Below are 22,330 nucleotides of genomic sequence, written 5' to 3'. Positions count from 1 at the left end.
TTGAAAAAATAATTCAAGAAATATTTTTATTCAATTTATCCGGGTGTTGTATGTATTTTTCAGATCTCCCTTCCCTTTCACTACTATCCTACCTGCAAACAAAACTCTAACATAAAGACTTTGGGAGTCATTCCTTTCGAGTACATATTTTTTTTTTAAATTAAGGAACTGTTAATTTTTAATCCAATTATGTGAAATCAATGTTAAATTATCTTCTTCTTCTTCTTCTTCCTGGCTACATCCCAGCTTATTGTCTTTGTAGACTGCTGGGGTCAGCTCTCCTCGTCCTCAGGTTATATGTCCTGTCCTGGACAACGTCACCTAGGCCATGCCTTCCAATCATGCTATCTTTCTGCTTCACCCATGAATTCCTTGGTCTTCCTCTAGATAACTTTCAAGGAAGATCCATTTCTATTGCCTGGTTAGCTACATGTTGGGGTTCTCTGCTTCCTATATGCCCATACCATATCAATTATCTTTCCTCTACCTTCCTATTAATGTCTGTTACGCCCAGGCTTCCACGAATGCGTGAACTCTTTATTTTGTCTCTAAGGGACACTCCCGCTGAACATCTGAGCATTCCCATTTCAGCGGATTCTAGTTGCCTAGAGAAGGTGCTATACATCATTCAGCATTCGGAGCCGTATAGGAGTGACAATTCATTGGTAGACTTTTCCCTTTAATTTACATACATCTTTGTATTTCACTAATGACAAAACAAAATTTGAATAGTTGTAATGACAGCAATATAATATCCATTATTGTAGGCATCAGTTATTTTAGACCCGAGCTGGTATTTTATTATAACCACAAGTCTTTTACCTATATATAATATATCCAATGATATAATAAATCCAATGATTTTGAATTCAGCGTGAAAACTTAATACATACATATATTATATGTATGTATTAAGTTTTCACGCTGAATTCAAAACCACTGGAAAGACCGCCGAAACATTGCAGTGTTACTAGCACTTATAAAAATATATTACCTATGTGTACAAAAAGATAGAAAAATCGTATCTTCTGTATTTCGTTATGGAATTTAAAATTTAAAATAATTTTTGTAAATAAAACGTTTCGGAAAATACATCCATTCATATTTTAGCAGTCTATTCTACTGAAAACATTAAACTTTTGTAAAGAGTACTTACTTGTAGTATTGTTTTATCGGTATTTTTCCGTGTGGGAGTGGCTTTGTTGATGTCATCAGTCACGTGATCAGTTGGCGCATGCGCAATACCGTGGCGTTGCGTGAAACAGTTTTTGTAGTTCAGCGGCGTGGGTACGTTCAATTATTTCGGCGCGCTGCAGAAATTGTTTATAACCGGATTTTGTGAAGTGAAAAGTGAAAATGGCATCCAAAAGCAAGAAGACGACGGTGACATCATCGAGTAGTATAAATGTATCCTCGATGCAAACACCGCAATCGAGTAGTACTCCTAGAGCCGGTAGCCGTCCCGCTAGTTCAGCCGGCCGGTCTAGCAGTCCGATGAGTCCCACACGCCAGAGTCGTCTTCAAGAAAAGGCGGATTTGCAGAATCTCAATGATAGGCTCGCTGCCTACATCGACCGGGTTCGGCACCTGGAGGGAGAGAATTCCCGTCTCACACGGGAGGTGCAATCGTCCACCGAAACGGTCACCCGCGAAGTTTCAAACATCAAGGGGATGTACGAGCATGAACTCGCGGATGCTCGTAAACTTTTAGATGAAACTGCCCGTGAGAAAGCCAAGCTTGAAATCGATGTAAAACGCCTGTGTGAAGAAAACGAAGACCTCCGAAAACGGTAAGTAAAAATTGCGCAAACATTAGATTCACACGAATTCCGCCAATGTATTGGTGCGTGTTTATTATTCCGATTTCTTTGGCCCGCTAATGTTTAGACATATTTCCGTCTTTGTAACAATTATGCGAAAATTATTCAGAGCTACTCGATGCTGGGATGTGGAAAATATAATTTTGACCTTGATTCATTGTTGTATTGTTTCAATTTAGTGTTATTATTTTTATCGCACCGAAAGATTACCGGCTTTATTAAAATTCCGTCATAACACGAAGCATCGCCACCTGTAATAATATACGTTAATTTTACTATTTATACTGGTCATCGTTAATTTGTTTTGAGCATATCTGTTATAGGTATACACAAATTTGTTAAATATATCTCAGCATTTAGGTTAGGAGCTGAAACGATGTAAATTCGTTACCTTTTAGTACTAACGTTCATGATATACGAGTACATACGCAGAGCGGTGGGTATGTTAAAATGTTAGCCATATTTATCCCAAAAGTTATTTTAACATCAACGTTTATTTGATCTGTCTTAACGTCGAAATAAGCTTAGTAATAAATATATTTAAATAGAAATTTGTAATTATTAGCATACGAACCGGCATTATTAATTTAGTCACACGGATGATGTCATTCCTGAAATAAAGTCTGACGTATTCAGTGAAGGCTTTCATACATGCTGTAGAACCTTTATATCTACAGGTAGAGTATATAACCCATCCACTGGCGTAGTGTTTTTTTATTATTTATTTTTTATTATTAATAATATAATAAATACTCAACCCAGTCAGTACCCTTATTGATTTTTATCAGTAATTCAATTGGACAAGTACCATGTTCAGTGATTTTTTTTAAATAATATTGTACACATTTCGGCTTAGTCCGCTAAAAAAATGTGGGTCAAACTGAAGTCCACGTAATGCCGACTTGAAATAGACGATTGCATTGACAACTGGGCGGTTATTTTTAATTCGGATGAACCACGGATATCATTGTTTTGCTTTACCACCAGACGGCCTACTGAGGACCAGTTTTACTAAGCCTTTTTTGAACTTAGGGTGCTTGCTACCAATTTACGCATTATTTATTTAAAGGGCGATATTGAGCTCGCTGTGGCAGTTGTGAATTTTAGAGTTTTCGAAAGAAACTATCAAATGGGTCGATTAAGATTATATGGAATCCTAAATCTAAATATATAGTATCCTAAGTCTGACTGCCGGTTTCTTTATACTGGTTTCTTTATACGTGCATGATTGTAAGTAATTTTTAGCGGTTAAAATCTAGTTACGTCAACGAAAAATAGGTATTTATTAATAAAACTATATTTAAATCCTTCAAATACGATCAAGATACACGATTAAGATAACCGCTTCACCCACAACGAAGGGTTGATGGTCCCAAGAGTGGACAATATATTATACATGAAAGTAAAACACTTCAATAAATAGTTCAGAGCATTTATTATTTATTGCCGGCGGAGGTAAGAGAACGAACAAAAATATGGAGCAAATTGTTAATATTGTAAAAAAAATATTTTATGTGTAAATTATGTTGAAATATATAAGAAATAATAATAGTAAAGTTTGTAAAAATAACTCCACCGACAAAACACGTAAGGTGGTTTCGTGGGTCTGCGCAAAAAATATGCAAATGTGTTTATAAATGTATTTAGTTCAAATTAACGGTAATTTCTAGTTGATTCTCATTTTTTTTAAATCACTTATGCGTTTATTTTCAAACTGTTCGGTTTCTCAGTTCGTGTTTCTAATAATCAGGAAGTATTTTTATCCTCATCTTTTTTATATTGTATTTTTAAATTCATTGAATTTTGTATGGGTACCATTGTCACATTTGCCCTTTTAAATAAATCTATCTTGATTTGGAGGGTATAATATGGAGTGGATTTTTAAAAAATTTATACTTCACATATGGATAATTAAGAAACCTCGATTAACCTCGAGGTTATTGCTAGAAGTATTTATTTTTATATGAGAATGTGGAGTGTATATTGAAGGTTTTTGGGGAGGGTGCATTTTCACATGAAGAAGTAATTTATTCCATGGTCTGAGAACTTGGAAAATAAATTGGTGAAGAGTAAGCGTTGTGCGGAGCAACACTTTCCTAGGAAGTGGATAGATCATGGTTGAGAAGATACACGAAGTTCTGAAAAAGGTATGTTGATGTCCTACGAAGAATATTGTAGCGAAGTTAAGAGAGATCGAAGGTGTATGGGTTGCTGAAATTGAAGCTGGTCTCTAGAGATATGGATTTCTTGAATTCTGGTCTGGTTGAAGCTGGTCTTGTAGAGATATGGATTTCCTCTGTATTGGTCCGCTGCTATACATTCCGCTTATTGTCTTCGTTATCTGACTCCGAAATGGCCTTGGCCAAATATTTGAAGGTAAAATGTATTTTCGCGTGTTAATGTTTGGTGTTTCTAAACTTTATTCGTTTATCGGGAAACCGAGGAAATGCGTCATCGCCCACTTTGAACCGATCAATATTAGCTTTATAACCTGCCGACACGAAGGCCTTGTAAATATAAATTAAAAAGGAAATATTCGGCTTCTCGTCTTCACCTGCGAGGTTGATTCAAGTCTAGTTTCCCGGGAAATGAGCATAGTAAAATTGTATGCAAAAAATGCACTCTATTCGAACGAAGAGCCACCTGTTTCAATGTTATTGAAACTATCAAATTGATTTTCAAAAGCCTTATAGTCAAGTTTGTTTATTTGTCATTCACGCGTGAGAATACTTTGTATATACTTTTTGTACATTTTCTTCGACGTTTATTGCACAAGATCGGGGAAATTATTGGCATACGTATAATATTTTTTGGTTCTTTTAGTTAGTTTTTTCAATGTGTCACACACACATATACATATTCCACTATCGATTATTATATAGCCTTTCATTTTCAACATCTACCTACGGCTATAATTCCCAAAGTGAATTTACAATATGGTATGCAAAAGACAGTTCCCACTTCACCATTCTTTGGATCATATAGATATATACAAATGAGAAAAATTGATAGTATGTAACCCTTTCTAAACTATTACATTTCTTTGAAAATTGTTAAACATGAAGATAAAATACGTCCTAGTTTAAAACTAGATTTTCAATGTAATATCGAACATTTTTGTGCTGAAACGAAATATGCTCTGTTAATTACGCTTGATTATTTATGTATGAAATTTTGCAACGTAAATTACATAGAAACAAAAATTTACTAATAACATTCGTGCTCATTTTTGCCGAGGCCGAGTTACGATTTATGAGTTTGACCGATTTTTAAGCGCCCTCCAGACGGGCGCTAAACCGCTCCGATCTTTGGCCAAATCGGCCGATAGCGGTAGAATCGCCCGGTGGATGATGATAATGCGGATCCACGCGAGTGATATCTGGCGCTGTCGGGCGATTTGGCTAGCGACCGTCGCGGCTGGTCGTCCGTGTGGAGGGTGCCTAAGAATATGTGTTTTGAAAATATTGCGTAGCGTCGGCCGCGTTGAGATATTATGAAGATAAGATTGTAAAAAAATACGGTCTGAATAAAAGAAACATAATTCTGAAATAGTTTACTTTTAATTGAACCGGTCGTATTTTTATCGGCCCATATAAGTATAGTGTACATTATTATCCTTATGACCTTGCCAATATTGATTATCCTACTTACATGATGTCACCATTTTATAACTGTAATTATAAACAGCACGTGGTTGCGGGCTATAGGCGGGCCTATCAAAATATTGAAATAAAAATTTTCTAGTAGACGAGTTGCGCAAGTTGTTTCGGAAAGGACGGGTGTTTTTATACACAGGTGTAAAAATAAACTAAAATTTTAACTTTGCATTTCCGCAAACTAATTAATATTAGCCAATGATGAATGGATGAAACCCACCAATGCCGAATTTAATCAATCGATGTCAATATATATTTTCAAATAGTGCACATTCGGTGACATCTCCCAGACTTATAATAGAATATAACAATATGTAATAGAATAATAATATAAATAATACGCAAAGCAATTAGCACTAGCCCGAACGATTAAAGGAGGTTATGGTGGTTGTCTCGTGATATTACTGGACAATAAAAATGCTGAATTTGGCATACACACATACAGTTTAAATATTGATTGAACATAAATTGGGGCGATGTGATCGAATGGGACTATTTTTGGACCTTGAGTTATATAGAATTTGACATACTCTATATGTGAAAGGACTTTCAACTTTTTTTCTATTTGTATTTATTATTCTTCGTCTTACTCATTACTGGGGGGTTTGACCCCATGTAAAGATCCGAAATATCAATAATTCGTTTATGCGGCATTTTAACAAGTTGGTAACTAATGCATCATTACGCATATGAATGATTTCGGAAAGTTAATATGAAGCAATGCGCAAACATTCCCACGGACGTCCGGTAACCCGCATGCAATACGAATACATCAACAGGGGTTTTGGGATTTTGATTCTCTATTTTTCAATGCAATAAAGCAGAGGGCTGATCACCTTTCCTTCATGTGTTAACGATCAAGATAACACTGCATTTGTATGATGCAGTGCCCTATGCACCATCGGGTGCTGATAAGGGTTTGAAGGAGAAGAAGAATTTTTCAATGCAGACTGATGGATTTTGATTGTTGCTATTATGCAATGCAGACCGTTTAATCCTTCTTTGAGACTTTCAACAAGAATTGTGCAGATCGTCTTGTAATTTTTAAAAATATTTATTTGCCAACGAACATTCGGCATTGAGATGGCAATTAGTTGCGTTAACTAGATCAACAACATGGAAACGTGCGTCCACCGAGATGAAAAATGTGACCTTTAATATTATATCCCATATAATCGTGTCCACGGTACACCTGGCGTAGATAATAGACCATAAATATCCCAAAATGGCTGTTCTGACTCGGCTCACACGACAGCCTTCGAGCTCTCGGGGAAATGAGTTCGGCTTTGTTTATTGCTCAACCTTCTCTGCGAGGTAACTCCATCGCGTGACGTAATCGAATGTGCTTCGCCGTGCTATGCTCGGCGCCCTTTAAACTTTCCGAGCTTTACCTAACCGTACCCTTGCCCTAAGATTTACAGCGCCCTTGGCCATATTTTCACGCTCAAACTGAAAAATGTCCTCAGTGTACTGAACTAATGATGAAATTCGATTGGAATGATGATCGATGCTACTCCCAGGTGATAACATTCATATCAAATTTGACATATTGACTCGTTTCATTTACTTTACTTTATTTTTATAATGCATAAGACAGTGGCGTGCACAGAGTTTTAAATCAGGGTAGGTGGTGGAATAAACTACGTATTAATGAAGAAAATATATAATTACTACAGATGACAACTTAAATTCGGGAGTCCTAATTCTAATGATTCTATTTTATAGCTGAAATGTAATGGACAAAATTCTACGCTTTTAAAATGAAAAGTGGCAAAAACGCGCATTTCATTCACTATCACAGTTTTATTTATTCTTGTAAAATAGGATAGACACTGCTTATGTGCCTATATAGAATGCATGCCACTAATTATGTACATTGTATGTGCACATTTTCTTTTTTAGTAGGCTTAGGGCGTTTGTGCACTACACGGAATTTTACCGTCCAGCAGTCCGGTTTCGAAAAATGAAAGAGACTACAACAGTTTAGCGTGATCGAATTTAACCGCAACTTGTTCACGTACCGATCCGAAGAAAGATGGACAAAAGCACAAGCCAATCCAACCAATCATCGTTTTAAAACGCTAACTGATGTGCCGGACGGTAAAATTCCGTGTAATTCCGTGTAGTGCACAAACGCCCTTAACATTTCTTCGGCATTTTGAAACCGGTTGTCGATTAGTTTTTCAGGAATTTAATAAGAGCGGAATGAAAATTTATGAATGATTTTTTTTTACCAAATATTAGTTAAAGTTATCAACACTACATAGTTAATTAATTAACGTTATCTTTCCTTATTATTTCTACATCCACAATATACCATATTATTCATTTGCTATATCGAGAAATAGGGGTGTGCGAGGTTATCATGGTGATCAACGAATTATTTATTTTCGTGATAGCTGATGTTCATTATATCATTGCCTGTAGGCCTGGTATTGTAATCCTCCCTTTTCCATGTTCGCTCCCTAGGTGGAGCATATGGCCAACACGAGTCGTCTCCAAGTCACTCTGTCACGCGCCATCTCCTTGGCTTCCTCCCAGGTCAGTCCGGCGTCTCGAAGTTCCGCTGAGTATAGTCGGTGAATGGTCGTCAGCGGCCTTCCGGGGCGCCGGAATCCTCGGGGTTGGAAGAAGAGACATGAGGGGTTGATGCCCTCAGGTGGCATTCTAAGGACATGTCCCAACCATGTCCACCTTCTTCTCTTCAGGACTTCCAGTATGAGGGGCTGTTGAGTTCTTCTCCTCACATCGTCATTCCTGACGAAGTCATACCACTTTATACCCAGTATTCGCCTCAGGCATCTATTTTCAAAACTTGCTAGTTTCTTGCTTTGAGCTTTGGTGAGGTGCCACGACTCACATCCGTACAGCAACACTGTTAGGATGCAGGCGTTAAAGAGACGACACTTGGTTTTTGTCGAGTAAAGCAGTGAGTCCCAGACATTGCGCATTTTATTGAATATAGCTCCTGCCATTCCGAGCCGTACATTCAGTTCCTTCTGGACACTACCATCCTCCACCATGAGTGTTCCAAGGTATCTGAAGGTGTCGACTCGAACGAGCGCTCGTCCCTCACAAGTAAGATGTTGATCTCGGTCCGGACAGGCTGAGTTGCACATGACATTGGTCTTTTTGGCGTTCACTCTTAGGCCTAACCGAGCGGAGTTTATTTGGAGGGAGTCAATTATATCTTGCAGGGCTCCGATCGATGTATCTATTAGAACTGCATCGTCCGCATATTCTAAATCGCATAATTTCTGAGCAGGACTCACTGCAATTCCTCGATCCGGTGGAATTGACATTCGTAGGATGAAGTCAAACATGATGATGAAGAGAAATGGGGCTAGTACACAGCCTTGCTTCACCCCAGTAGAGACCTCAAATGGTTCACTGCACACATCATCTATTCTAACGCAGCATTCGCTGTTAGTGTGAAGCGCCCTGATAATGGCCACAATTTTGACAGGAACTCCATATGCTTCTATGATATTCCAAAGAGAAGACCTATGCGGGCTGTCGAAAGCTTTTTCGTAGTCTACAAAACAGCAGGCAAGGGCGCAGTTCCATTCGTTACTTTGCTGTAACAGGCATCGTAAGTTATGTATATGGTCAGCGCACGCCCTACCTGGTATAAAGCCCGCTTGGTTCTCTCTGAGGACTCGCATTATTGGTTTTTGGATTCTTGCCAAAATTATTTGTGCCAGAATTTTTCCAGGAACGCTTAAAAGAGTAATGCCACGGTAGTTATCACACAACAGCGGATCACCCTTTTTGTGGAGGGCTATAACTTCCCCGTTTACCCAATCCTTCGGGCACCTTTCCTCTTCCCATACCTTTGAAAGTAGGTGATACAGGGGGTCGAGGAGAGCGTCCATGCCACTCTTGACGTATTCCGGATGTATTTCGTCGACACCAGGCGCCTTTCCGTTTTTCAGCTTTTTAATAGCTGATATAATTTCAGTATGCGTTGGAGTGCTTTGCGAAATATCGTGTGCTCGCGGAATGTTCAGTTGGGCAGAGACTGAGGGCACATGGAGGGGGTCTAAGGGGGGTGGACGATTTAGCACGCGGCAGAAGTGATCTCTCCATATGCTTTTCACGCATTCGGGCTCAGACTCGATTTGGCCGCTCGGGCCACGAACTGGGCCTGCGGTCGGGGGCCGCTTACCACAGATTTGGTGCGTAATCTTAAAAAGCTTAGAAGTATCACCTCTACGGGCTGCTTGTTCGGCTGCTGCTATTTGTGTGTCCAGGGAACGGCGTTTATCCCGCCTTGCGGATCTTTTGACAGCCAGGTGCTTCCATTTATATTGCGCTCGGAGACTTTCGAGCTTACCCTGGTCAGTTTCCGCATCTTTTAAGAGTTTTATGTTGGCCCTTTCTTCTATTAATTCCCACATTTCATCCGACATCCATTTGGGTCGATTTGACGACTTCATTCCGAGAACCCTTTGAGCTGACGTAACTATGGCTGTTTTGATGTTATGCCATGTGCTTTCGATAGGGTCATTATCATCGGAATGTTGCTGCTCGAGTCCCTCCCTGACGGCGATATCATAGTTAAGCCAGGACATTGTCTCCTTCAGCTTATCAATGTTGACCTGACTCCTCTTCTTTGGCTTGGCAGTGCGGTTTAATTTCAGCCTTATTTTGCCTGTGAGTAGCTCATGATCACTATAGATATCGGCGCCTCTGTATGTGCGGACGTCTAGGAGTTCTCTACGATGGGCTGCAGTGTAAAGAAAATGGTCAATCTGCGTTTTTGTATTGCCATCGGGAGAAGTCCAAGTATACTTGTGGATATTTTTGTGAGGAAAAATTGTACCACCTATTAAGAGCTCATTTAAGGTTGCGAGTTCAATGAGCCGCTCACCGTTATCGTTAATGCAACCGAGGCCGTGGCTACCCATCACTGTTGGACCGAGTGCTACGTTGGTGCCGACTCTTGCGTTAAGGTCTCCCATTACAATGACGCGGTCCCTTTTCGGGACCGAGGATATTGCGGAGTGCAGAGAGTCGTAAAAAGCATCTTTAACGTGATCGTCGGCATCTTCTGTGGGGGCATAGCATTGGAGTATGGTTACAGAGCTATCTGTGGTTTTGAAAGTTGCGCGTAAAACTCTTTCAGAAATTGGTTCCCATTTTTGGAGGCAGCGAGCCGCTTTGTCTGTTATTGTAATACCATCACATAAATATATAACGTCAGCATTTGCTTTAGAGGTGTGATAAAATAATGCAAGCAAATTTCTATGTTAACTTTTTTTTACAAAATTTTTAGTAATGATGGTATATAACCACTCACCGCGATTTTTGTCTACCGGTTTCGAGACGCATTCGTTTCTTCGGCCGGACAATCACTACAACAGCATGCAAACAATACTTCCACAGCGTACATATCATAGGAAGTGACTTGTAGTATTGTTTGCATGCTGGTGTAGTGATTGTCCTGACGAAGAGACGGGTACTTCTTGAAACCGGTAGACAACAATTTCGGTGAGTGATTATATAATAATACTAATAACATTTTTGTAAAAAATTATTAACCATAAATTAAATGCTTTAAATATTAAAAATATTAATAAAATTTTATATGTTTAATATTTTTACCAAGATGACAGGTAATTTTGTTCGATGACGAATGAGTCTGAGTTGACTTTCTTTTACCGACTGAGAACGTAAATGCCTCGTCAAACAGTGATGTCACTCTTCGATGGGAATCGTTGAATGGAAAAGTCAATGATTCGAGTCGTTTTAGATTTCCTGCCTTCTGAAGGGCTTCTCCAAGTGCTTGGATCATAAATTCCTACAAAATCTTACCTATTTGGAGGAGAGATCAAACATTCCGTGTTTGGGCATTAGTTTCGTAACTGAGATGTCGCGTACGCGATGTCGTCATCATACTCTGTTCACACATAACACCATACGACATTTACAAATTTGAGGTTAGATCATTTTCACTTAGGAATTCGTTGAACCGAAAAGCGATGACGCCATTGTAATTTATTGAAAATATGCATTCATAAAAATGGTTAACCAGTTAATGACCAAATCCACAGCCGGTGACAAAAAATAGTACCGTTTTATGTGTAATTTTAAAAAAATCTATGTTTTTTTAAATTGCCTCGAATAGTTTTTGATAATAAACCTTAAATTATCTTTCATTTACGTCAGTGGATTTGCCCACCTGTGATTTGCACCAACTCAAATATTATAGTAATGTTGGTTTTTATGCGTGTATAATTAATTTGGGTAGTATGTTTTCTTTTGGGTAGTATGTTTTCTAGGGATGGAAAGATTGATAAAGACATAGAAAGGAGAGTGAATGCTGGGAACAGAGTGAATGGTGCACTAAAATCAGTTTTAGCAAATAAAAATCTATCAGCGGAAGCTAAACTGGCAGTACACAATGGAGTTCTGGTTCCAACACTTATGTATGGAAGCGAAGCATGGAGTTGGCAAAAGAAGGATGAAAGCAGACTGAATGCAGTCGAAATGCGATCCCTCAGACGAATGTGTGGCAAAACGATGTTTGATAGATGTTCGAATGATGAAATAAGTAAAGAATGTAAGGCTGAGATAAGCATTATCGATAAAATTAATAAAGGTGTGTTGAGATGGTTTGGACATGTGGAGCGTATGAGTGAAGAAAGAACGGTTAAACAAATTTATGAGGCGAATGTAGTTGGAAAAAGAAGCAGAGGACGACCGAGGAAAACTTGGCACAATCAGGTATGTCAAATACTTGAAAGCGGCCGGGTCAGGAGTCGTAATAATCGTCGGGTATGTATGAGGAGATGCATGAATGTAGAAGAGGCAAAGAATGTTTGCAAGGACAGAGTGGTGTGGCGTTCATTCTCTCTGCCGACCCCTGCGGGGAAGCGGCGTGATGGTTAGTTAGTTAAGTTAGTTAGTTATAATTAATATCCATTTTTATCATAATTGAGGATAGAAAACGTTCAAACGCCCTGTTTAAGGCGGGATAGTCGATAGCCCTTAAAAATATCGTCTTCTCCACCTAATCATACAAGGAAAGATTGAGAGGCGAAGAACTCAAGGACGCCGAAGGACATCATGGCTGAAAAACCTACGACAATAGTTTGGCAGAACCACCAAATCTCTGTTCCGAGCTGCAGCATTCAAATTAAAGATAGCCATGATGATCGCCGATCTTCGTTAGAAGTGGCACAGAAAGATGAAGTCGATAGCCCGCGACTTAATTGTCTTTAAACCTAGGTAACATTTAAAGTAATTGTATTTTTTCTTCTAAAACATCGTTTTTGTATTGAAAAAAATAAGTTTTTCTTCGAAATAAATACATGTTATTGAAAAGAAGAGTTATTAATAGAAAAGGAGTTGAATTGAAAGAAAAAATCAATATATGTTCTTATTATTTTTTGACATCTCATCAAAGATGAAGAAGAATATGGAAGTCTTCTGGCGTTTCTCATGTGTGTGATTATAATCCGGGATTCGGATCTCACATACTAATATAAGAGTTTCTGCTTAATAAAAAGCTTCTTTACATCTCACCAATAGATGTCTCTAGTGAAGTTTTAGTGATTCATGAACAAGGTTTCTAAATTGGTTCATATATATAGAACTTCCAAGAATTTGAGTAGTGTGGTTGTCGATAATGGGTAGAATTGGTGAATGTTACACGTGTGTAAAGTGATCACTTAAACCAGCCTATGACGGTCGTAAGCCCCGTAAATGCCCAGACTTCCATATTCTTCTTCATCTTTGATGAGATGTCAAAAAATAATATGAAAATAACTCCTGTAATTGGAGATAATCCAGATTTTGTGAACAAGTATTTGGACACACTCAAAATGTTGTAAATATATGTTCTATAAAAAAATGGGCGCGAACAACACGTGTGGCTTCTCGCGCAGCCGGTCGCGTACTGAATTGTTGAAAGTATACCCTTCAGCAATAGAAAATAGTGTGAAATTGAAATATTGGTGTATGAATATAAGAACACAAACATGGAAAGTGACGTCATATTTTCGTAGCATTTAGAAATGCATTGTTGTAGATGACGTAATAAGTGTGGGTTCAACTTTAAGCCGCATGTCAACTTTTTACCCATAAAAGGATTTCCTTGAACAGCTGCAAAGTAAAATGTACTGTATATAATGCGAGTCCACTGTACTCGTAGATACACATTAAAAAAGTATTTATGAATCAAACCATACGAGTGATAGCGTTTGCTGTTGGTTATTATGATTTTTTTGTAAACATGCTAATGATGGAATTCATTAATTTTCTTTAACGTTCAATTAGGAATTAACATTTCGCAAAACTAACTAAACGGCAAACGACGTTATCTTATTTTTCGTATCGTATCTTTTTTTCCATCTAATATTGGTCAATAATTTAATAGATGGATATATGTATATCACAAAATGGAATATCATAATCTAATAAAATCAATAATTAATAAATAAAATAAACATTATGCGTATGTATTTCATAACCTCACTTTTCGATAGATTATGACAGTTAAAGTAAATACAAAAATAATGAAAATTCTATAAAAAAAATACCTAGCTTTCTACGTGCATATTTTTCATATCGCCTGAAAGAAATATCACAACCTTATTTATGTTGTCCGCCTCCGTAGTGTAATGGTCAGCACGTTCGGCTACCGTTCTGGAGGTCCTAGGTTCGATTCCCAGGGGGGGTAAAATAAATATAAGTGATTTTTTCACTGTAATATTTATTTAATATTACCCTGGACTGGTACCTGAAGCGGAGGGCTGATCACCTTTCCCTCATGTGTAAACGATTAAGATAACACTGCGTTTATATGAAGCAGTGCCCTATGCACCATTTGGTGTGGATAAGGGTTTTTATTATTATTTTTATATTTATTACAATAACACTTTCAGAGAACGTTAATTACCAAAAAATATGTAATAAAATAGCCTAGTAATCATTACATCTTTGGAATTTTTTCTCTATGCCGAGACATTCATAATGATTGCATATGTAGTATAAATTGAACTGCCATAAGTTCAGTATCATATTTATAACGATAAGATAACGAAATTATCTAAGCAGGCTCGTTAGTCGGGGAGGGGGATATAAAATGGATAATATTACTGTGGGATTGCGATCCATACCTTGGTCAAAAATGTAATTACTCATACGTTAACCATATATGCACATGTCTTTTCTTCTCCCACTCCAGGTTATAATAATGTTTATGAGGGGTAGATCGCGTAGTAACTGGCCGTAGGCAACTCGACCGATTCTAGTTATAAAACCTTTTTTTCTCCCAAGAATGTATGTTTTTACTTACTGTAATAGTACTAAATCTCACTAGAAAACTATTGTATTAACGCTAAAAAATATATATGTATTTCTTTATTAAGTACAGAAATGTATACTCGTACAGCCATAGATTAAAAAAAAGAAACTTTGACATCTTTGTTGGAAATAGAACATAGATAATGAGTGTGTTATAATTTTTAAAGTAAAAAAAAAATGGTTTGTCCAAATTGTTCACAAATCTGGGTTTCTCCATTTAGGAGTTATTTTTACATTTTGACATCTCAACATAGATGGACAGAACGGTGATTGAGTGTAGTACGGTGAGTGTAGAACGTGTATTAAGTGATCACTTAAACCAACCTATGACAGGTCGTAAGCTCTGTAAATACCCAGATTTCTGTTCATCTATGTTGAGATATCAAAATGTAAAAATATATTCAGCTATTGACGGCCGTAGTATTTTTCTAAAATGTAAAAAAAATATATACAGTTGAATGTAAGTTATAACAACGGTGTTTCATTATGACCTTTTTTCAATAGGCTTTCGTTGACCGCTTAAGTCATGTTCAACTGTCATGGTAATTTTGTACACTATTGTTTGACATTTCATCATGGAAAAACAATTATTAATTATAATTAATAAATCATAATGGATCACCCTATATAACATAAGTTGACAGAAGTTATCGAAGCCTATGTGATGGTTACTGCCTATTTTCGTTCATAACTTATTCACATCCGCAGTACACAATTCACCCGCGGGTATGCGTAGGTACGTATTGTTTACACACATAGCGCAGCGCGTCGCTAGAAAGGTAGGTACCTACGCGGGACTCTTTTTTTTTATCATAGAAGTACCTATTAAATATTTCAGCAAAGTACCATTTAGTCAAAAGGACAGCTATATTCTTTCGGACTTTCGGCGTTTTCGTTCAAATAGATGTTATTTTTTGAGACGGTGGACCGCCGATTCGTTAATAGCTTGACCACTGCAGCGATAAAATACTGATATTAACGTCCCCCGCAAGGCGTGCATTATAAATAACCAACGCCGTTTCGTTTCTAGGTATGTCAGGGGTTTGTAACTATAACTCGGGGTACCGTTTTTTTTCTTTGATGAGCACTAGACATTATCTGTGGTCCATTGCAAATATACATCTCAAATAAGTATCATTTTAGTAATGAACCTGAATGTCGCAGAACGCTTCAAAACAGGGGCTCTTAACCGTTCATTGGAAATAAATTTTGAGGTCATCATTTTTGTTTTGTTTTTTTTTTTTTAATGTATCTGCTTCCTTTTTGCCCTGTTTTAAATTTCGTGAAATCCCTTTTTTTACTTCGTTCATGATTTACTGGCGGTCTTCTTTTACCCATAAAATTTTTAAATTTGCCCCCGAATCACTTTCATAATCGCAATCTTCATCGCCCCCCGAGCAACTAAAATTGCCCCCAGGCAACTAAAATTAGGTATCATTGCCCTAAAATGACTGATAAAATTAAAAGAACGAATACATTTTTATAATGGGACTAGAACGTCAAAAATGAACATGGTAATATGAAGAAATGGATAATAAAACATGGGAAAAAATATGTATGAATTTGTCTCCCTTGCGAACTGTGTCCGCGTGTTGTCAATTAGTAATTTTCTTAAAGCAAAAATTAAAATTAAAGCCAAAGCCAAAATTAAAGCTTTTAAGCTTGTATTTATTTTCAATTTTTTTTTCTCCCTTTTTTGTTAATAATACGAGTGTATCTCCATAAGATTTACCCACAGCGATAATATTGATTCAATTCACAAATATTGTGCGTACCTTAGTTACAATAATCCACAGTTTTCTGTGTCTGGATTTACATTATGTTAATTCACCCAAACAACAGCCTTGCCCAACTCTTCCCACGCCTTGAAAAAAGCCAATGCGACGCTATCGCCCACAAAAAGTGTTTCCGTGTGTTGATTTCATCCCATGATAACGTTGATAACGTGTTAATATTTCTTAATGCACACTACAATGTTATATAATTTCTCTAAAATTGTGCAAATACGTCCTAAATCTCTCTAATAAATATTTTTCGTCTCAATGTGGACTTTGTAATACATATTAGAACATTTTTGTAACTCCTGCTGTACGTTCCCCTATTACTTCCGTCTGTTTTTTTTTATAACGCGGGAATGCCGCCAGTTAACCCTCCGTATAATTTAACCTCTATTGCTCGATGCATGAATTAAAATTGTTTCTAGCCGAATTTTATGTACAATAACGTGTGCCAAACTGATTGAAATCATAGTTTATCCCGATTCTTTTATGGTGACGGAAATATATTTTTTTTTATATTATATATAATGACTTGCGTACACTAAGGGTCTAATTTAAAAAATCCTGAAATGCTTTAAATGAAATGACTCCCGAAATACTTGATAAATATTAGGTTTGCTAATCTTTATTTAATATAGTGATCTCCGATCACTCGCATCTCTACGTAATACATTTATTGCACCCCGCAGAAATTATAATGATATTAACCCTAGATAACTGTACTATATTAGTAGATACATAGTAACTAAACATTCGTCAGGCGTACTACGCAATTAAAAACGTGGAAATTATCAAAAGTATTTATTGAAAATAGTAACTGGTTACATGACATTTAAGTTTGGTTTATTAGGAATGAATGTAAGAGACATTTAACAATAAATATTCCGTAAACAAAGCCTGGCGGGTGCGGGGTGCGGGGAAATAGGTGCATTTGACTTTTTCGGAGAAGGGCGTCGTCGCGTGGACGAATGTTGAGTTATCTAGGGTTAATTACAAGGTTGTTTTCAAATTTACACGAGTAGATGAATTTATTTTTCATAGCTCGATCGTACGAGAATTTTTAAGATGAACATATAATGTTTACAGCTAAAAATGAAGATTTATTTTTATAAATATCTGCGGTTCAATCCCTTTTGTTCCTCACAGTGTTGTTTCATTTCTTTGAGATGGGTTCTTCCACCCCTTGACATCCGTACACACATCAAATTCAATTAATGTTTATTGTTTAAATCGCTCTCACAAAGGGAGTTGCAAGAAACGGTTAAATAATTTGGTCCGCGGGGCGTTCAGACTTTATTTTGGATATAAAACACGTATTGCATTGCTGTAACCTGTAACCAACGTAAAATAAATTATCCGAACTGAATTCCGAACCGATAGAAATAAAGAACCATTTTAAATATCCATAAACTTACAAATCCCGCGTATTTCTTTATACAACGTTGCGGCGTTTTAAAAATGCCGGTATTTTGTCTGTCTAAAATAATTTAATCTCGAGAATATGTCAAGGATTGATTGAATTTATGTGGAATACGCGGACAAATTAAAATAACTACTTTTATACAAAGCATACTTCACACTAAACAGCCTTTAAAATAATATTATGTATTATATTGTACTATGATATTATTTTAAAGGCAATTTAACCAGGTATCGATCATCATATAATACATACATACATATAGGTAAATTCCAATTGTCTGATATTTTAAGCAGGTAATATGACTTTCCGAATTAATCGTTTAACTTTTGCTTATAATTAACCGTTTTCATTTGAATGTCCATATATGTGTTGATGACGACACATATATTTTTGAATGTAGAAACTAAATAATTTTTCACTATGTATTATTATCCTCGACGGTTTATGACAGTGTTGCCATCCTACTACTAGACATTCCTTCGTGCCTATTCGATTTATTCGCGAATTTTTCTAACCTACTGGCAATATTTGTCTGCCTGTGGGGCGGGGGAGGTATTTTTAACGAATATCCACGATATTTGTGTCGTGTGATTCCGAACACGTTCAAACATTTTTACGAATGACATCATTCTATTGGGAAAATAGCCGCGGCCTTCTGTGCTTCGAGTAATGACGACATCTGCGTTATTTGAGGTGGCTACACCAGTTACAGGCCACTGCATTTTATTTGACCACCATTTAAATTACATATTCTTAATATTACAGTTTTTTCCGTATTATTAACATGACTGCAGCCATAAGTACACGTTCATAAAACTGCCAAATTTAAACGAAACCCGATAATCTTTCCTAAATAATGCTCATTCTAGGAATCGCTCAATAAGTACATATTTTTTTCTACGCGTCTCTCTCACAATTTTAATTTCGTTTATTTTTCTCTTACATCATCACATGTCCAGTAATTATGGGGTGTCGTTGGTTTGTTCTCAGCGGGGTCGACAGATTTTAGTACTTTCTTCTGGATTGACATCTGAAGCATCCGTGTCTTCCGGGTAATGTGTGCAATAGGATAGGAAAAAAATAATAAAAGGGTCTTACGAAAACGTGTCCACCTCCATAGAGTAATGGTCAGCGCGATCGGCTACCATGCTAGAGGTTCCGGGTTCTTTTCCCAGGGGGGTCAATTAAATATAAGTGATTTTTTCACTCTAATATTCATTCAATATATACCCTGGACTGGTACCTGAAGTGGAGGGCTGATCACCTTTCCTTCGTGTGTCAACGATCAAGATAACATTGCGTTTATATGATGCAGTGCCCTATGCACCATTGGGTGCGGATAAGGGTTTGAATAAGTTACGTAAACAAAATGTAAATCTTTAATTAAATCGACAAAATATGTACCTATGTATAAGTAGTCAACAAATAGACCTGTGCATTGAAAACTTTTAATTTTATATTTATAGAATCACGGATAACAGATGTATTTTTTTCTTCTTAGTGTTCGTTTGTTCTATAAATAAATTGTTATTCACGCTAGCCTAGTGCTCGTGTCTAAAAAACTGTCCGGTTACCCATTCTGAGGACCAGCTCTCTGAATATGGACCACCGGCGTCACGCGTGTCGTCATCATCCGATTAGGAATTGATAGCTCCACAAATACAAACGCGAACGTATTACCGTGTGCAATACTCGAAAATGTACAACGTGCTCGGAATAAAAATTACATTATATCTACGAACTTTTTTAGAGGAAAAAAAAGTCGCGCGGCTCCTCAGAATACATTACCATTATTTGTGACTGTATCGTACCCAAAATTTCAACGATTTTAGGTTATATTAATTAAAATAATTTTTACAACTATTCATTAATTTTACTGAGGAATGCGGTTGCTTACATAACTCCGTTTGTTCGGCATTATCATTCCGACTATATTTGTTGACATTTAAAAGCCGGCCGCCATGCTGCCGGTTACCGGCTGCGGCTGCGCGATTTCCGCATAACCAACGGAGTCATGCGGCAGCGCCAATAATTTGGTGCGGAGATCTCGCGAACTATATTTGGCGGGAATCCGATTCCGCAACGAAGAAATACGTATTTTATAAAATATATTATTCCTTCCATATAGGTAAAAAACGTAAAATAAAACGCATATTGTTTTTTACGTGCTACTTCTGAAATTCCACTTTGGGTCTTAATACCTTGCAGTTCATTACAAATCCATATTTATAGTAGCCATGTTTTTTCTCTATTAAATTTCCAAACTAAATAACATCCGGCCAGGAACCAAATAGATATCAGTCATCTATATCTAACCACTGTTAGCACTTATTCCATACCTTAGCCATGGCCATCACCGCACCATATTTTGTAACAATACATCAGTATTGTGGTTTCGATGTCAAAATAAATTATCTATTCAAGCTTTGTCGGAGATGATATATTAAATATAATATCTAAATACTGCAAAAGCGACCATTTTACTTTGCATCTCTTTCACTCTTAAACTCGAGCGCTCAAGTTACTATCGCAATATGCAGATATATTTTGTCTGATTCAGGCGGTCGCTAAGATCAACATTTCCCGTGTAACTATACAAAAGGATATTCTCCTTTGGGATTATTTTTGCAGAAATTATTAGCAAGAAGAAATAACTATGTTTTAAGTCGTAAATCATTATGATGACAACAAGCCTTCCAAATAAATTGATGATTTAATTTCTAATACCGCACTGTCACAAACTGTCGTGCGCGCATTGGGCATCTTCAAAAGTGGCACAGACTTATAACCAACTGGATGTGCAGTTCAGTAACTAGATTATCTATTAGCTTCTATAAATGACCCTGTCTTATATACTTTTTTATGATTGTTTCCAGCCTTGACAAGAAGACCAAAGATCTGACAAATGCGGAGAACACGTCGCGCATGTTTGAGGCTCGCTACATGGAGTATAACAACAAGTACAACTCGGCACTCGCTGACAAAAAGAAGGCGCAAGATGACGCACAGGTAATTCAATCAGATTCATCAACCATTCAGTGCCCTATGCACCACCAAGTGTTGAATAAGACAGAATATATATATATATATATATATATATATATATATATATATATATATATATATATATATATATATATATATATATATATAAAACCCTTATCCGCACCCAAATGGTGCATAGGGCACTGTGTCATATAAACGCAGTGTTATCTTGATCGTTTATACATGAAGGAAAGGTGATCAGCCCTCTGCTTCGGGTACCAGTCCATGGTAATTTTGAATAAATATTACAGTGAAAAAATCACTAATATTTATTTTACCCCCCTTGGGAATCGAACCCGGGACCTCCAGAACGGTAGCCGAGCGTGCTGACCATTACACTATGGAGGAGATAGAATATATGAGAATAAATTACCTTTTAATACCTGTAATAAACATGCACATTATTTGAATAAAAATGTAATAGGGTAACCATATTTTGATAATGTTCTGCTTTTGAAGCAAAGATTGTGTTGTCTGTTGTGTGAAACTCAAACCTGTTGTGATGTCACTAGTGCGTTATTCGCTGCCAGCTAAAGAGGAAGCTTTTGATCCTAGCAAATTCAAATGAAGCCAAAATTGAATTATGTTAACGCAGATTAATATAAGTGGTTAACGTGATTGACTACCGCGTGTCCGCTCCCGGTTTTGATTCCCGGGATGGTCAAAATAAATCTTCAGATTTTTTATCATTCCAATTGCAATTAACTAGTGGATACATCTATCCAATGTAGAGCCTGGTCAGAAGAAGAAGAATAATAAGTAAGATAAATCTGTGTGGTGACCCTTACAAGGGAAATACAAAAGCTCAGATTACAAATTGTAACATGACTCCTGAATGGCTTTTGCACTACTACTTATAACTCATATATGTTACATTAAATACTGAAGGATATAAATTATTATCCACTGTCATTTTTACTAAGGATAACATTATGATGGTAGTACATTAAACGTAATGATTATGTGATTGGTTTTCTTTTGATATCATGTACAAATTAGCACAAATTATTTAACCATTATGTTTTTTTGATTACAGGAATTGGCAAAGGAATTGGAGCAACTTCGCAAACTGCTCGCCGATACCCGCAAAGCCTTCGAGGAAGAGACCTTGTGCCGCATCGACTTGGAGAACACCATTCAGAGTTACCGGGAAGAGCTGATGTTCAAGGATCAGGTAACGAATCAAATTGATAGCAATTTGCTTAATCTTTTGCCTTTAAATAAATATGCTGTATTCAAAACATTGTATACATCCAGTAGACTCTAGATTTACTGGGGTCGATGGCAGTAAATAAT

The 22,330-nt window shown here is 37.0% G+C and overlaps 1 protein-coding gene across 2 annotated transcripts in view; it reads left to right on the top strand.

Annotated features, from left to right (window-relative positions):
- The first annotated feature begins 1,225 nt into the window (after positions 1 to 1,225).
- LOC148309830 (lamin-C-like) overlaps positions 1,226 to 22,330 on the top strand; it is a 30,825-nt gene continuing 9,720 nt past the window's right edge. For both annotated transcript variants that reach the window (XM_088259441.1, XM_088259440.1), the window contains exons 1-3: positions 1,226 to 1,790; positions 20,866 to 20,998; positions 22,071 to 22,208. In XM_088259441.1, the coding sequence (XP_088115567.1) occupies positions 1,357 to 1,790; positions 20,866 to 20,998; positions 22,071 to 22,208 (705 nt within the window). In that variant the 5' untranslated portion in view covers positions 1,226 to 1,356. The remainder of the gene's footprint in view (positions 1,791 to 20,865; positions 20,999 to 22,070; positions 22,209 to 22,330) is intronic.

This window comes from Brachycentrus maculatus, unplaced genomic scaffold, assembly GCF_059751285.1.
Source record: "Brachycentrus maculatus isolate JH-2025_06_01 unplaced genomic scaffold, ASM5975128v1 h1tg000117l, whole genome shotgun sequence".
Classification (NCBI taxonomy): Eukaryota; Metazoa; Arthropoda; class Insecta; order Trichoptera; family Brachycentridae; genus Brachycentrus; species Brachycentrus maculatus.
Note: the sequence above shows the minus strand (reverse complement) of the source record. Positions and strands in the feature narration are given on the sequence as shown.